Genomic DNA, 17,544 nt, shown 5'->3' on the forward strand with positions numbered 1-17,544 from the left:
ATGCTTTCTGTTCACTGGATGAACTGATAAATTATCATATTATTGATTCTGTTACAGTAAATAATTGAAAATAATTAAATTATTAATTATTGATCATAATTCGTTATGAATAATAATTAATAATATTTATACGTGGGCGTATAAACGCTACATCAATAAAATATTTTGTTCTGCATTGGGGATGCTCTTTGGTTTAATTTCTTCATTTGTGTGTGTGTTCTGGATTATGCCAGATTTTTTAGTTTTTTGACCAATAAAAAAAAATCCCATTTCCCATTCATTCCTATGGGAGTCAAATTGCCCCGCGAGGGAAGTATTTGTTAAAATTTTTATTACAACCACATAAACTCCTCGAATCCAGTCAAAGTTCAAGTGCGACAAATCTCCCAAGGTCTTGGACCAATCCGATGAACAGTCAATTTTTAAAAATCTTGTCAAAATGCCTCATTCATCCATTCAAAATGACCAATTATCACTATAAATGAAATTCTGTCTTGATTTAGCATTGTTGGTGGTGATGCGTGCCCAAAAAACGTTAATTCAGTTTATTAATATCTGCAAGAGAACTTGCATTTTAAATTTAAAAATGCATCTCTCCTTCCTTCCCTGTTGACTGATGGCAGTAAGTAAAAAATCAATAGACTACATCAGATTCCCGTCTGTGTGATGTTAGATTCCTCTTCTATAAGCTTCCAGATTTGAGATGCTCCACATCAGGCCTCTTGAGGTTTTGCTTTTTGAATGTTCTAGAAAGTAATTTATCCCAATACCTATTCCATATATTTTATCATGCACATCAACTCCTGTCAGAAAGCAAATGCCAGGAATAATCATCTGAACGCATTTATTATATTTTTCTTTTGTATAATGTTTAGCCTATTCAGATATCCAGAAATTCTCCTTTAAAGTTTCTTATGATTATTAAAATGAGATACAGATTTGAAATATCACATAAAACAAATTATAATGTTGGATTTGTGATTCAGAATTGAAAAAGTTATAAGAATATTCTTGCAGGGTATTAGTTAGTCAGGATTCTAAATTGAACTTTTTGAAAATTAAAGTCACCATTTTTTCTTTTCTTTCTTTAAAAAAAAAACAATGAAGTATTTCAGCTCAAACAATATTATTTAAGATGTATTAAGATTATGCAAGAGATGATGTTTAATTTCTAACAAATGTTGTTTATATATAATTATGTAGCACATCCGTGTCTGAGGAGGCTATTCTGGAGCGTAGAGATGCCGATGTACCGCTCCTTGTATTGTGGAGTTTGGCTTTCCTCTCTCGTCGGCCAGTATTCAACCCAGGTGTGCTCTCCAAAGACGTACTGCAGACTAAAACAACAGACAAGAGAAGAGAAAACAGACACAATAACTGACTTAACTACTACACTGTATACATTTGTGTAAGGGTCAATGAACAAAAAGGATGTCCAAGGCAGAGTTTCCGCTAGAAAAAAATGGTGCTGGTCAAAGTGACCGGCAGAGGTTTCGTTTTCCGGACATTTTGATGATATGCCGGTCAAATATCACCTCTTAATTAGTCAAGATGAGGAAAACTGGAGGAAGGCTATGTAACTTAAAAAATTACATAATCAGGCCGAATGCAACATGTTTATTAGCCTAACTTTCAAATAAAAAAACGGAAAAAAAAACATGAACGTCCGATTGGCGTCAATCAACGCCAATTGTTTTTACTATGGTTTCACATTCATAGTTTAACAAACCAATCCCCCTTCCCCACATAGAATATCTGAAGCCTATTGTTTTTACTCAAGCGAACTTCCCAGTGTCTCTCCACAACCTGCAATGCACATAAGCCGCGTAACCTTGTTAGGCGACTTCGCTGCTTCGTCTTGATCCGATTCTGCAGCGAGAACCCCCTCTCTGCAGGAACACTCGAGACCCATTTTCTACTATGGTTTTGTACGTTTCTTCATTCGGATCTATTTGCGATCATTCAAACAACGCAGTTTATATGGTTCATCCTTGTTTCATTATTCATTAAGATAATAATTAATAAATGCGCGCATAATTATCAGTGAACTTGATAAATGTTGCAGATATGTTTTGCTATGCATGCACAAACAAATGCCTTTCAACTTATGTGTGCAAAATTCTGAATAAAAAGAATGTGCAGCAATTTGTACAAATAGAGAGTCTAGGTCTACTATACGTGTTGTAGTTTATGTTGATTATGAAAAGTGAACCGCACGAGTAGGATAGGATGCGCAATATCGAGAGACATGGAGCAGGTCAGACATGATTTTGACCACTTAATTAAGTTTGGTTTTGTAGAAAGACTTTTTTGAAGTGAATTTCGTTTTGTATAAATTGTATCTTAATTTTAACATTTTTTTTTTATCAACCAATTGCCTGTATTTAATAAATAAGCAGAAAATATAGCAGATGATTGGCCTAATCATGCAGGCGCCCGCGTGGTCACTTGCATTGCTCGTGAACGGGAGCGCATCTCATCCTAATTTAACGAAACTCAGCATAGGCCTCACAGACATGAAATATATCTTAAGAAAGCTTGAAATGTCTTTTTAACAATTTAAAACGAAAAGAAATAGGCTACTCTCTGATTATGTAATCCATGATGTGCATTTCTCTCTATAGGCGCGTTCATAAGGAGATGGCGATCGTCAACTTCATCTTTACAGCTATTGTTGCTGTTAATAAACTAAAATCCTGTTTAAGTTTTTTTTTTTTTTTTTTTTTTTTTTTACGCATTAAATTCAGGTAGGCTACTGAGTCACTGTCCTCATTGCCCAGAAAAGTGCTGAAACGGAGATGAAGGGGAACCCGTTTTTATTTTATTTTTTGGCTTATTTTAACTGGCCCATCCAGTTTTCTGGAGGCCCACCTACAATCAAAATCCTGGCGCCGTTAGTGCTTCGCAGCGTCTGATATCAAGAAATAACAGACCGCATTCCACATTGGAATTCAACCAAGCCATGTAATAATGTTTAATAACTTTCAAACGGTAGAGCCTGTTCCTTTATAACATAGCCAAAGGTCGGTGTATTTTTGCTTTATACATTTTAGGCTTATTCTCAAATTCAGATTGTGTTAAGGGGGCGGGATTATAAGGCAATTTTAATCGGACAATTTGACCGGAGAGATTTAATTTTGTCGGACATTTCATTTTTTTTTCGGCCAATGTCCGGTAATTACCGGACAATGGAAACCCTGGTCCAAGGTGATAAAAAGGAGAGTAATTTTAACAATATTTGTATTCGTGTTGGTTTTTATTTGTTTTTCTTGTCAAAGGTAATTGCCTCCTCCATAATGCTTACGGAGGAGAAAAGCTTCATACAATCTTTTTTTTTTTTTTATCAACACCAGAATGTGGGTAAGTTTAACCTTAGATACCCCTCTGAAGGGAAGACCTATTGTCAGTGGGATTGGTAGCCTAACTGAAAATATATCTGCCTTCGTTGATTATTTTATTAAATCAGAAGTGGTTACCCTCCCCTCTTATATACGTGACTCTATCGATTTTATCAATTCGCTAAAAACCTTTGATCTTATTTCTGATAATTGTTTATTGGCCACTTTTGATGTTCAGAGTTTGTACACAAATATTCCGCATGATGGTGGCCTAGAAGCACTTCAGTATTTTCTCTCTTTAAGTAAGGTTGAGCCAAAACCTAGCACTGAGTGCATATTAGACTTGGCTAACATAGTTCTTACTAATAACTTTTTTCGCTTCTTGAGTTTTATATACAAAAGAAAGGCACTGCCATGGGAAGCAAAATGGCCCCTAATTATGCCTGTTTATATATGGGTCTTTTTGAGAATCAATTTGTGCTGCATCAGAGAAATCCATTCTATTCTAAGATCTTATTCTACAAGAGATTTATTGACGATATTTTTCTGATTATTGACTGCACGGTAGATGAATTAAATGGCTTTCATGAGTATCTGAACTCTTGTAATGAACATTTGAAATTTACTTTGGAATATGACAAACATCGCATCAGTTTTCTGGATATTCAGATATATAAAGATGGTACGATCTTAAAAACTGATCTTTTTCGCAAGCCTACGGATCACAACACTATATTGCATGGGGATAGTTTTCATCCCAGGCCGTTGGTCAAAAGTCTCCTAATCAGTCAGTTTAATCATGTACGCAGAATATGCAGCGATAACACATCTTACTCAAAGCAGGCTGCAGACTTGACAAAAAGATTCCTCAATAGAGGGTACAAACAAGATTGGGTTGATTCGGCCAAAGCACGTTTTGATCAGATAACGCAAGACGAGTGCCTTCGATCAAATAAACGCACAAAAAACCCAAATAAGTCTCCTTTATGTTGTGTAAAATATTCTCCACTGGTGTCAGAATTTAGAAAATCTGTTTACAAACATTGGTACATTATTGATTCGGACCCTAAACTAATCAGAGTCTTCCCAGAAAAACCTAAGCTTATTTTTAAGCGTGCTTCTAACTTAAAAGACCATCTAGTTAAGAATGATATACGTCCACAACTTACAACGCCTTTTCCTAGCGTGTCAGATGGTAATTATAGATGTGGCAGTTGTGCCCAGTGCTCGTGCACGCATAAGTGTAAAAATTTTAATCATCCACATACTGGTAAGACATTATCTATTCGCGGCACTACTACATGTAGCACCACACATGTTATTTATTTAATCAGTTGCCCATGTGGCTTATCATATGTTGGTAAAACAACAAGAGCGCTACGGACTACAATCAGTGAGCACAGAAGCACCATCAGAAAAGGAGATGAACGCAGTCCTGTTGCTGCTCATTTTAAACTAGCTGGGCATAATGTCAGCGCCCTTAGATACATTGGGGTGGAGCGCGTCAATAAACCGTTTAGAGGAGGAGATCATGGTAAAAAGCTTCTCCAACGGGAAACTTTTTGGATTTACTATTTAAAGTGTAAGTTGCAGGTTAACCACCACAGCCAATTAATGTGTAAATTAAAGTGCTCTATATGTATATATTTAATTATTTCTGTCTTAAAATGCGTTAAAATAACATTTATTGGGGTTTCTTCAAAGGTAGCGTGTTTTTTCAGTAACTGGTGATGACGTCATCAGAGGAACTCGCAACCCATACTCTGCTAGATTCCTACTGTATTATGGCTATTTGGAGAACGACTGAGGATGTGGGAAACCATCAAATTCTTTATGGACAACAGCCCTACAATTTTGAACCGGTCAGACGTGAGAGAGGGGAGGAAATTGCCAGGACCCATGGCACTCAAAGAGTTATTAATGCTTGGTGTGAGGAGAATGAGTGGAGGGTTGGCCAGGTGTCCTGGTGAGTAGCTACGTTAGAGCTAGTCTAGGCTAGCCTGGTGCAAACTTAACCCGGATAATATAAGGGAACAAGCCAGTCTTTTCAAAAGTTTACCGTCATGTAGAATAGCAAGGAGGGACAACGACTGAAGACATTATTTACTTACATGGTGTCAGTCCAAATCAGAGCTGTAGAGATGCACACACTGCACAGGCACCAATCGCTAGTCTCATCGACGCCTCAAACGTCATGTAATACCCTTCCTCAATCCACGCTATTTCTCACGATTTAATTAGCGATGTTTATTGTCAGAAAAGAAAAAGAGAGATCGATGTCCCCACTGTGTTTGTGTGGGCTATGCCACCCAATTGAATCAGCAGTGGAGAGTATGTGCTGCCGTGAGGTGAACGCGTTTTGGAGTTTAGTGGAACAGCTCGACCTGCGACCGGCTGATCTGACGTGCCTGAACCCGGTGCCTGAACCCGTTTGTTTTGCGAATAGCTTATTCTCATTTCAGGCAGGATCACGGTCCCCTTGAAGTCAGCACACACAAGTATGTTTACAGTTGAGTTATTTTATCCATATTTTTTTTATCAAATAAAACATACAGACAACTTTTCTGTAGTTATGTAATGCCGAGTTCAGACTGCACGATTTTCAAAGTAGTCGGGTCACTGTTCTTTTCACACTGCATGACTATCCAGGGTAACATTCAGTTGCTGGTGTGTTCACACTGCACGATGCATCGGCGACAGGAGGTTTCACACTGCATGACTTTCATGAGGAAGAATCGCCAACAACTCCTGTCTGGTCCGCAAACTACGTTTCGCAACCAAACGCGCGGGAAGTTATCAGGAAATAACGCAAAATCCTGCGTGTGTAAGACCGCAGTTCTCGCGCGAGTTTGATATTGTTATTAAAAATGATAGCCTGCAAGAAGCTTGCGATCCAAATTGTCTGTGCACTGATTTGCAGCGAAAAGGAGAAAAATAAAAACATTACGCGTGAGATAATGGCTGGGAAGACAAAGGGAGCAAGGACTGTGTGTTCTGCAAAGAGAGTTGGGGGTAAATAAATAATGTTGCAATGTGCTGCTGTTGCTGCTGGTCAAGCAAATGTTTGTGCTTTGTTTCTGTTTGATATAATTGTAAATATATCTATTTAAATACTGATATTGTAACTCCTCCCCGAACTCCCCGCTGCTCTGTATCTTGCTCTCTCATTGGCTGTCGGTCATCGCCGATGTAGTTTTCAGTCAGAACACTTTCACACAACAGGATTTTGAATCGCCGACAGGTCCAGATATTTAGCATGCCAAATATCTCACGGGCGTCGGCGACTCGTCTGCGATTCTCTCATATCGCGTCTTTGCTTATTCACACTGCATGATTGTCACTCGCGTGAACGAGCACCGATTTGCCTGTGATTTCGGGCATTTGTTGGCGATTTCTCAAAACCTGTCGGCGAGCCAAAATCGGGGCTAAAATCATGCAGTCTGAACTCGGCATAATGCATCTATAGCTATGACTATGCCGGTAACTCTACTAGTGAGTTCCTCTTATGACGTCACGCCCCATCTAGTGGAAGGGAGCGGGAGCGGTTAAAACCACTGTTAAAAGTGCCAACTGTTCATATTATATTCAGTATTTTGGTATAAAAAACAATGGTGGGCGGTTCTTATCTTTATGTTTAATAAACACATTGCATTATCTTTGTGAAAAATTTAACCTGCAATTTACACTTTATTTACAATGTCTCCTTATGGTCTTAATGAAGATTTTGACATAAAGCCATTCTTATAATGAGTGGGCATTTGTATTTATGTAGCCTATGTATATGATTGTGGGTTTATATATATACATGACATGTATATGTGAGTATGCACTGCCTTTTTTGTAGGTAATTGCCTGTTTTTGACTACATTCTAGTAAGTTATATGCATATGTGGGGCTTTCTCTTCAAAAAATCTTTTTGGGGTTAACTTGTATATATGGAATTGTTTCCTGTGTATGTTGATTGTTTTTTCCATGCAAGTGTTCTCTTAATTAAGTAATGAGTGGGGTTATTAGGCTTGTTCAGACCCAATCAAGCTAATTGTAATCACAGGGTGGATCAGTTGATTGTAAGGCCTATATATCTCTGTATCAAATGTTTTATCATTTGCCTGAGGAAGACCCAGTAGGGTTGAAACGTTGCCTTTTTATTAAAATATGGGAGTAAGTAGCAGTGTTGCGGACATTACAATCTTTTCACTTTATTAGTTCCTTTTTTGTCCAGCACCTGCCAGAAGGTGGGATGTGCACACAATAACTTTTTTAACATAAGTTTAACCTTTTCACACATAAGTTTAAAATATTTTGGCTGACCCCCCCAGCGTGAGTATTTCAAGACGACCGTTATTTAGAACGTGTCACTTTATTGTGTCCATGGTCACGGGTCATTTCTTGTCACGTGACACACTGAATAGTTGTGATATATGACAGATATATGATCTGTCTCTGGCTAGGCGCCAGCCAGGGATGGGCAGTATTTCAGATACATGTATTTAAAATACGTATTTGAAATACAAAATACTATTTTGTATTTTGTATTTTAAAGCCTTTGGAAAAAATCAAATGTAATTTGTATTTAAATACATTTAAGATGAGTATTTTTGTATTTTCAAAATACATAAAATACTTTTTGCCAGTCAACCTCTTTATCAGGGTACTGATTTTGTGCATCAACTAGTTCAGACATTCACTAGCTCAGCACTGGATCAGCGATTTTTTTCTTGGAATAAGGTGAGAATGTCATGATCAACTCTACTTGTTGATTAAAGTTAAAATAGTGCATTATTCACTTCAGTTAACATGAAAGAATAAAAGAGCACAGACAAGTGGGAAAATAGCGTTAGCCAATCAGTCTTGACCGGTTGTTGATTTTTATCAACTAGCTTGTCAAATGTCCCATGCATGGTCCCATGCATGGATTATTTTATTATTTTAGAATGTTTCCTGGGGTGCCCTTATAATGTTAGCATGTTTTTTAGATCAAAAGTTAAAATAAAAAATAAAATAAAATAAAATAAAATAAAAGGCATATTTCCTAGCCTGATTTTAGCCTCTGATTTGAACACTCTGTTTGAAGGGGCGTGTCTGTGTGAGACTTCAGTGTAAACGCCCACTGCTGTGATTGGCTGCTGAGAGACTTCAGTGTAAACGCCCACTGCTGTGATTGGCTGTGAGACTTCAGTGTAAACGCCCACTGCTGTGATTGGCTGCTGAGAGACTTCAGTGTAAACGCCCACTGCTGTGATTGGCTGACATGCTTGCATATGAAATATTTAGCATTGCATGTGGAACTATCTCGAAAACTTTTACTATTCAGCTATTACACATTTTTACTATTACAGCTATCGGGATTAACGAATCGTGAGAAGTTTTTTGAGTATTTAGATCTATTCCCATCACATGAAAGGTTGCAGTGATGAGCACTGAGCAGATAACAGCCTGTTGATCGCGTGAAGGAAGATCTTATCATTGCAGCAGTTTCTGCACTCTCACTAATGATTTCACCAATACAAACATGAGGCAAGTACAGTAAGAGCTTCGTTGTGCAGCGTAACAGCGTCATTGATTTCATAACGAGTTTTGGCAAGTGTCCAGATAAACTCGCGCTGTGTGATTGACAGCTTGGGCGATTGGAAAGGGATTGTTCTTTGTTCTTGTTGTGAAATTCACATAACCCACTGGTTCTTCAGAGGCTCGGATGAAGGAACTAAAAAATACCTTTGTGTTCATTTGTACATCCAAACACTGAGCAACTGCCATGCTTCGCTCGTTTGCAAGCCATGATGTCTCTCGAGGAAAAAACAATATCGCGCTCGCGTATATTCTCATATTCTCATGGGCGGCCACATTTTTTTTTGCAGGCAAAGAAGAGAAAGGGGAGGTGACCTTTCCCCTTATGACGACATAAGGGGAAGATTCTAGATTCGCCCGTCTGAGCTTTCATTTTCTCAAAAATACCCAGGGCTTGGTTTACACCCATCAGAACGTCTAGCCACTGGGGGACCATAGGCAGGCTCGGGAAACTCATATTAAGGTTAAAAAACCTCATAAAGTGAAATTTTCATGCAATGGGACCTTTAAAGCATTACTGTTAGGGCTGGGTGATATGACACTACATATCATAGCGATGATATAAAGTTTGAATTGATGGAAATTTTTCTAAATCGTTTACAAAGATGGGCCTATTTGTGGGGTAAGCAAATTTATCCGTGCAGCTTTTAGTGGGCAGGAATTACTGGAACGTTGGAGTGGAAAAACAAACACTGATGAATGATACTCCACAAACATCTTCAGCTTTTAGTTTTATTGTACGTAAAAAAAATAATAATAAAAAAGGGGGTAAATAGTGTCAAATGAATCTAAATTAATTCTAATTTTAAATTTTAGATACACTTTCTAATTTTAATAAACTTAAACTTAAATAGAAACAAATAAACTTTACATAAAATAAACATAAAATTACTTAAAAAGCATTGGACTACTGCAAAAAAACAAACAAACAAAAAAACAACCAAAAAAAAAAACTCAAAAGAGTTTGAAATTCAGTGTATGCTGTGGAATCAAAACTGATATTGAGAATTGTGAAACCATGATATTGTTACTGTGAAGTAAAATGAGATTTTGGTCATATCGCCCATCCATATTCTTTGCTAGATAGCAGAAAAGGTTCCCACAGTTTTACATACAGTATGAATTTTTTAATAGTGTTCACCACAAGTGTTCACCACAAGTAATAGACTACATTGTAACCAGAAATAAATATATAAATGGCTGCTATTTTGCATATGTTAATTGCCAGAAAGAAAGAAAGAAAGAAAAAGAAAGAATGACAGAGAGGGCAGAGATGAGGTTACCCACTAAACAAAATTATGTCCAAAAGACGTCTTTTCAACGTCTTTGTTACAAAAATCGGACGTTGAAAAGACGTCCACTGAGCAGCCAGAATGAAAGTTTTTATGACGTCTTTTTTTGACGTGTTCTGCATGTCCGATATAGACGTTTATCGAACCTTCGTACAAGTTTAAAACTAGTTCAGATGTGGCCATTGTGGACATTTATGGTCTCATTTAGACATAATTACTTTGACTATTGCTGTCAGATGATCTTAGTGAGAATTAACAGAGGTTTAGATGTTGATATTTGTTTAATTTGAAGTGTCACCATTGTGGTGATCAGTGTTTGCTTTAGTTGGGCTCTTGGTCCCCTTTCTTTTTACTTTAACTTTTCTTTGGCTGCTGTAACAGTGTGTTTGTGTAACACAATTGTTGTGGCAGAGAAAGCCTAGAAAAAGTTTGAGGTGTTATTAGCTCAATGTTGATGATGATAATCATCACAAAATGGGCATCTAATATTTTGTTTAATGTTTTGTGTTTATATTTGTTGTTTGTAACCACCAACCTTGTGGAACTGCATTATTGGTGCCAAAAGCATTAAAATGATCACTTATTTAAAGGTGTATAAAAAGCATGTGCACATGATGTTTTGAGCAAATGTATCATATAGTCACACACAGACATCAAGATTTTGCATATGATTCACAACAATGGTGACAATTTAAAATAAAATAAAAGATTCATGCTGCAATGCATGATGGGTAGCTTTCATAGTACAAAACTCATCCTTAATTCCCAAGCTTTTTTGTTTTGATTGTCACCGTTGTTGTGATTCATATCCAAAATCTTGATGTCTGTGTGTGACTACGTGATACACTTGCTCAAAACATCATGTGCACATGCTTTTTATACACCTTCAAATAAGTGATCATTTTAATGCTTTTGGCACCAATATTGCAGCTCCACAAGGTTGGTGGTTATGAATGCCAAAACATCTGACAACATTAGATGCTTGTTCTGTGATGATTTCATCATCATCAATATGCTGAAAACAGCTGATCTTACTTATTATTGGCTTTCTCTGCCACAGCAATTGTGTTTTAAAAACACACAGTTAAAGCAGTCAAATAAAAGTTAAAGTAAAAGGAAAGGGGACCAAGAGCCCAACTGAAGCAAAAACTGATCACCACAATGGTGACACTTCAAATTAAACAAATATCAACATCTAAACCTCTGTTAATTCTCACTAAGATCATCTGACAGCAATAGTCAAAGTAATTGTGTCTAAATGAGACCATAAATGATGTTGAAATATGTCCACAATGGCCACATCTGAACTAGTTTTAAACTTGTACGAAGGTTCGATAAACGTCTATATCGGACGTGCAGAACACGTCAAAAAAAGACGTCATAAAAACTTTCATTCTGGCTGCTCAGTGGACGTCATTTCAACGTCCGATTTTTGTAACAAAGACGTTGAAAAGACGTCTTTTGGACATAATTTTGCTTAGTGGGTAGGAATGAAAAGTCACTAGGCCTATGTAGTTTCTTCATTCACTGTGACCTATACCTGCACTGGATGGCCAATTTCACATGTATTTTGTGTATTTTCAAAATACAAAATACTGTATTTGTATTTAAATAATTTTTTTCACACAGTATTTTGTATTTGTATTTAAATACATTTTTCCACGCAGTATTTTGTATTTGTATTTTAAATACATTTCCATGTATTTATGCCCATCTCTGGCGCCAGCCAATGCGCGAAAGCAAGTTTAAATTTAGCAGTTGATCATCTGATGCACTGACCGTTCTAATCACACTGTGCTGTGATCGTATGTGCGAAAAGGTTAATAAAAAGCAACATTTTGATTGTGTTTTGTCAAAGACTACATCTAGATCAGATTCAGAACGATGATCAAAACACAGATGCAATAGATCAAGTTCATCAACACCCCTAATGCTTCACAGACCTAGAGCTCATCCTGGGTCGACATTACATTCAGTAATGTTAGGCAGTTTGAAGTTATATGCAGTGCTTAATTATCACGTTAGCTTATGTGCGTGAGCAATTCTTCTTTTGCTTGTTTTTCCTTCTTCTTTGTCTGTGTTTTGATCAAGAGATTGTTTACTCTTTCAGATGCATAATAGCGCCCCCCTACTGTATAACAGTGAAAACATGGATTGCAGGAAAATTCCATCAATTGCGGGGGACAGAGTTTATCTCTGGGTAGTTACACCACCGAGACACTTTTTACATTAAACCCCCACAAAAATAATCAAAATAACTTAAACTCATGTTCATCACAGGAGATTTGAATTCAAGTAAAGGGATAATCCACTTTTTTTTTTTTGGAAACTCCCCCAGAGTTAAACAGTTTTACCGTTTTCGAATCCATTCAGCCAATCTCCGGGTCTGGCGGTACCACTTTTAGCATAGCTTAGCATAGATCATTGAACCGGACAAGACCATTAGCATCTCTCTCAAAAAATGACCAAAGAGTTTCGATATTTTTCCTATTTAAAACTTGACTCTTCCCCACTATTGACGGAATTTTCCCTGCTTTTCATGTTTTCAGTGTTGGTGGAGGAGCTATTAGACATCTTCTGAAAGAGTAGACAGTCTCCTGATCAAAACACATGCGAAGAAGCAATATCATATCCATATTTTAAACAAAGTGATCACCAACATTAAACAGCATATAATTCAAAACTGCCTAATGTTACCGAATGAAATGTCGACCCATGAAGATGAAATGACTATGCAGCTTTAGGGGTGTTGATGGACTTGATCTATTCCATCTGTGATTTGATCATCGTTCTGAATCCAATCTTACAACAACAACAAAAAAGCAAGACGTTCTCAGCTAATTGCTCAAAATTGCACTTTTTTTTCTATGTTGAAGTGTTGATAAAGAATGTATATACCAAGAATAAAATGGGCTTTTTGTTTAAAGGTAAATGGTCTGTTCTTTTATTTTGTTATATTGCATGTTCAGATATTCATACAACAATGTTCTGGGGGCCATGAAATGTTTGTAAAAAATGATCAAAAATGTTGGGGGGAACAGCCAACGAGAAAAAAAAGTTAAAAACACTGCCGGCGGAAGAGTTAATTGTATATCTTTATTTATTCAAGTTTATTTAAGTCTTACTTTGTTCAAGTCTATTCTAGGTTATTTAAAATGCATTTTGACAAAAAACAACTGTCCCAACACTGAGCCATGAACAACATTCTGCAGACTTTAAATACATAAAGCTCAGACAAATCATGTTATTTACAGACACAGAGTGGACACTTACGTTCCCCCTAGGTTTGGAAGGTCTTTGGATTTGCCCATGATGAGGTACGACTTGCCTTCTACCAATCCTAAACTCTCTCTGCAACCGGGACGACCCAAAAATTTTCTGTCTTTCCCCTGAACATCATCATCAGTGCCTACAGGACAGAACAGTGTTTAGGACACACTTTCACTGCAATTCAACATTAGCCTCATGCTGAATATGTATTTGAGAGAAGAAACTAGGGATGCACCGATACCACTTTTTCCATTTTTTGGTACTTGCCGATACCGAAAACCACTACCTGTATTTTCACTGCATTTCTAATTTTTAAATATTAGAAGATAAACCAAAAGAATATAAATAATATTAGTTGGCTTAATTTGTTCATTAAATATATATTTCCTTTAGTTATTTTCATGCTTAATTAAGCCTGCTAAAATGCATTGTATGAGCTTCTGTTACTTTCACTGTTCATTCTATTGTTCTATCATATTTTATCTTTCATTTAATAGCACAGCACATATTTATTGCAGCTCCAGAAGGGCTCAGTGCTGAGGATTGGGTCAGTGGTACAAATGTTTAGATACCAGTGAAATATCAATTATTTCTTCCAATTTTGATACTACAAAAACTACCAGCCTAATTAATGTGAATTTAAAACATTATTAAATAATGTCAATAAGCTACATGCCTCATTTGACTTTCTTTGACATTCGACTGAACTACAAACTTTCCACTGACTGAAAAAGGGATGTGCGTCTGTGCCGCTGCACGCTCAATCCACTGCGAACTCCCGCACCACAGCTATATAGGCGTTACTATATAGACCTTATGTAGCCCTGCCCCTTTTCAGCGCTGCGGTCGTTTTCTTTTGTCTTCCAGTCTGTATTTTCACAATGATCTTGTGCAGGCTACTTATGAATCAATGAACGGCTCATTTTAAAAATTTCCCGGTCGACTGACATTTGTTAAGACATCTGCTTTAAACATTACAGTCCTCATGATAACTTTCGTTAACTTTACATTAAGTGGACCCACTTCAAAAGCTAATTACACCTGGACAGCAGCGCCATAGAAATATACAGAGCGACCGCAAAAACGGAAGTTAAAAGACAATATTCTAAAGATGGCGGCACCCTTGTTTCTCTGGCGCATAAGGTCTATAAGGTACATTTACTTCATAGCCAGCCTTCTTTTTTATCCCCATTATACTCTCTGTTGTCAGTGTTTCTTTGTCAGTGTACACAAACACTTGTTTACACGCTTGCTGGTATCGGTTGTTGCCATTTTAACGAGCGAGTACATGAGCTCAGTATCAGGCCTGATACCGATACTGGTATGTGTATCGGTGCATCCCTAGAAGAAACCCCATTATTAAACAGATACATTTCAAATGCATTTCATGATCTGTGCAGAAACGTGGAGGGAATATTGAATCATACCTTCTTTCAGCACTTGCTCCACCTTCAAGTGATAGATGTCAGAGTCCTGTGCCAGATCCATCTTATCCACTTTCACTTTATAAACTGTCAAACATAAGTGTAATATTGTTACATCATAACTGATTAGATAAGAGAAGTCACAAATACAAAAAATAAATAAAACATTACACAGGGGTTAAAGGAATAGTTCACTCAGATAGGCAAATTGTCATAATTTATGCTCTCATGTTGTTCCAAACCTTTAACTTTATCAAGATATTTCCCAGTTTAAAAAAAAAAAAGTGATCAGACCGCTCACTGAATGAATTGGCTCCAACGCTTCTTGAGTTAACAACTCACATGAAGGGAATATTTACAGTGATTTAAAAGTGAAATTTGGGTCTTGTTCTCTCACAAAGCTTTCATTTGGCTTCAGGAGATATGGAATAGGTGCACAAGTTTGCCTTTTTTGGACCTCTCACATCTGTTTCAGTGAACAACAATGTGCTGACTTTTTGCATTTTTACCATAATCCAGGCCAGCTTCACAGGATTTATTCATACGAGCATCTTCATCAACTTTGTTTTTCTGCTGGAAAGTGCAATTTTCTGCATTAAGAGAAGTTGATGTTAATACACTTGTAATCAAACACGCACAAAAATAGTTTGTTTCCATAACTGAATGTTTAAAATTACAAATAAAATACTACCAAACGATATGGTCACTTTATACTATTATGTGTGTGTGTGTGTGTTTTCTAATACCTTCTGCACACGTGCACATGTCTCCCTTACACAGTCTGTATATAGCGCCATCTACCCTTTCAGGGTGGTAGAACTTCTTACAGCGTGCATCTGACAGAGAGAGAGAGATTTTTTTATTTTTACAATCAATTTATTAAAATATTTTGTTAACATTTATACAAATTTACACACACATAAAAAATAAAGATAAAATAAAAATTAAAAAATTAATTTAAACCTCTTACAAAAACAATTTCTTCATCATAAACTGAACACAGAGCATTGTTGCAACACCACTGCATTTTGAAAGCTTTTTTCGTGTTCATCAATTTATGAAAATTAAAATCAATAAGAATTCTTGATTTTACCATATGTTTAAAAACTAATACAACATCTTGTCCTGGCTTCTCTTCTATCTTATTTCTCCTAGTGATATAAACAGCATATTTTGCTTGTCCAACAATAAAATTAATGACATGACATTTGAACTTTTGTTTTGAACTGTAAAAGAAACCCAAAATATAGTCTTGCTTTGAAAAACAAATATTAAAAGAATCTAAAAAAACACTTAATAAATCAAAAAGTGGGTTAAGTCGATTACATTCCATAAAACAATGAAAAATGGTCTCTCGTTCGAAACAAAAAGGACATTTATCACTTACACTGGTGTTTAAAATAGACACAAAGGCATTTACAGCAATAGCTCCATGTAAAATCCTCCATTGCAAATTACCAAGTTTTTTTTTTAATGGTGGTTTGTAAAATGCTCGCCAAACAGGTTTAGTTTCAGAGTTGATTCCTAATTTTTCTCTCCATACTGTATCTGTTTTAATACTTAAATTACGCTGATGAATAGCTTTCACAATGCATTTATATAATGTTTTCCCTTCAACTGTACAAAAATCAATATACTCATTAATTCCACTTTTTAACAAGGGGCTATTAAGACAAGACTCCTCTATTAAAGGGGAAATTTGAAACATGCTCATCATGGCAGCATAAAGCTCTTGTAATGACAAAGTTTGTTGTAGTTCATTGTTGGACTCTTCATCCACCTTTGGCAGTCCTTCAAGGAAACTCTCAGCATCTGCACCCCATTCCCTCAGTTCAGATTTATAAAGGTCTGAAAAAAAACCTCTACAGCACAGCTACGTATGTCAGCAGGCTCGGTTAGTTCTTGACCTGTAGCTGAGCGTAAAGTATGCATCATTTTACTTTGACCTTTTTTCATTTCTAAATTAAATTTTTTTTGAGGGAATGTCCATTTGTGTCACAGTTTGAAACTGTGAACGGACCTTTAAAAAACGAGCACTTATTACCTCCTCAACTTCGCAAGACAGAGGTAAAAAATGTTTTGAAAACAAAACCGCAACATCTCCACTAATAGAGGATTTGTGACTCAGGACAATCTGTCCATCCCATTCTCTTCTCCAGTCGGTCTCATTTTTAAAATCACTGTGTGTTTCTTGTAAAAACAGAATATCTGTTTGCTTTTGTCTAATAAACTCAAATAACATCATTCTTTTAAGACCATCTCTGGCACCATTTAAGTTTAAAGATCCGATTTTAAAATTTGTCACTTTTGTTTTAGAGACCAGAAAAAAAAAAAAAAAGGGAAGAGCTGCCAAAAAAAACAAGACTTTAAGAATTTGACAGCCTCATCATCTTTAGAAAGTTTTTTTTTTTTTTTTTTAAGTTTGTTCACAAGTTTTCTAAGATGGTAAATCTCCACATCTTGAAAGGCTCCCTCTTTCATTAGATACCTTACATCATTGATGAATTGTTTACAATCAGGGAAAAAATGCTCAACTTGCACTCCTTTCAATCCCTTTGTTTTTTGCAAAAATTTACATGTCATCAGCTTTATACAAACAAACTAAGTTTTCACTTTGAGAGATTTGAACCCTGAGACACGTTTGAATCAGAG

General features: G+C 36.4%; 1 protein-coding gene and 1 long non-coding RNA gene across 13 annotated transcripts in view; one reads left to right on the forward strand and one right to left on the reverse strand.

The window, feature by feature from the left end:
• LOC311077813 (complement C3-like) overlaps positions 1 to 17,544 on the reverse strand; it is a 501,390-nt gene that overhangs the window by 312,176 nt on the left and 171,670 nt on the right. The window contains exons 37-41 of one of the 12 annotated variants that reach the window (XM_084106429.1): positions 15,639 to 15,728; positions 15,402 to 15,482; positions 14,896 to 14,979; positions 13,472 to 13,607; positions 315 to 1,337 (exon numbers count right to left, since the gene is read on the reverse strand). The exons of 10 other annotated variants lie outside the window; for them this stretch is intronic. In XM_084106429.1, coding sequence (XP_083962555.1) covers positions 1,196 to 1,337; positions 13,472 to 13,607; positions 14,896 to 14,979; positions 15,402 to 15,482; positions 15,639 to 15,728 — 533 coding nt within the window. In that variant the 3' untranslated portion in view covers positions 315 to 1,195. Of the gene's footprint in view, positions 1 to 314; positions 1,338 to 13,471; positions 13,608 to 14,895; positions 14,980 to 15,401; positions 15,483 to 15,638; positions 15,729 to 17,544 lie in introns of those variants that run through there. One more of the 12 variants, XM_084106435.1, reaches the window with a different exon arrangement.
• Positions 830 to 7,704, forward strand: LOC311077866. The gene is made up of 3 exons (XR_014605018.1): positions 830 to 1,440; positions 3,208 to 3,550; positions 3,614 to 7,704. It is a non-coding gene; the product is annotated as an uncharacterized lncRNA (long non-coding RNA).

The sequence above is a fragment of the Abramis brama genome, assembly GCF_963993115.1.
Source record: "Abramis brama genome assembly, chromosome: 2".
Lineage (NCBI taxonomy): Eukaryota > Metazoa > Chordata > Actinopteri > Cypriniformes > Leuciscidae > Abramis > Abramis brama.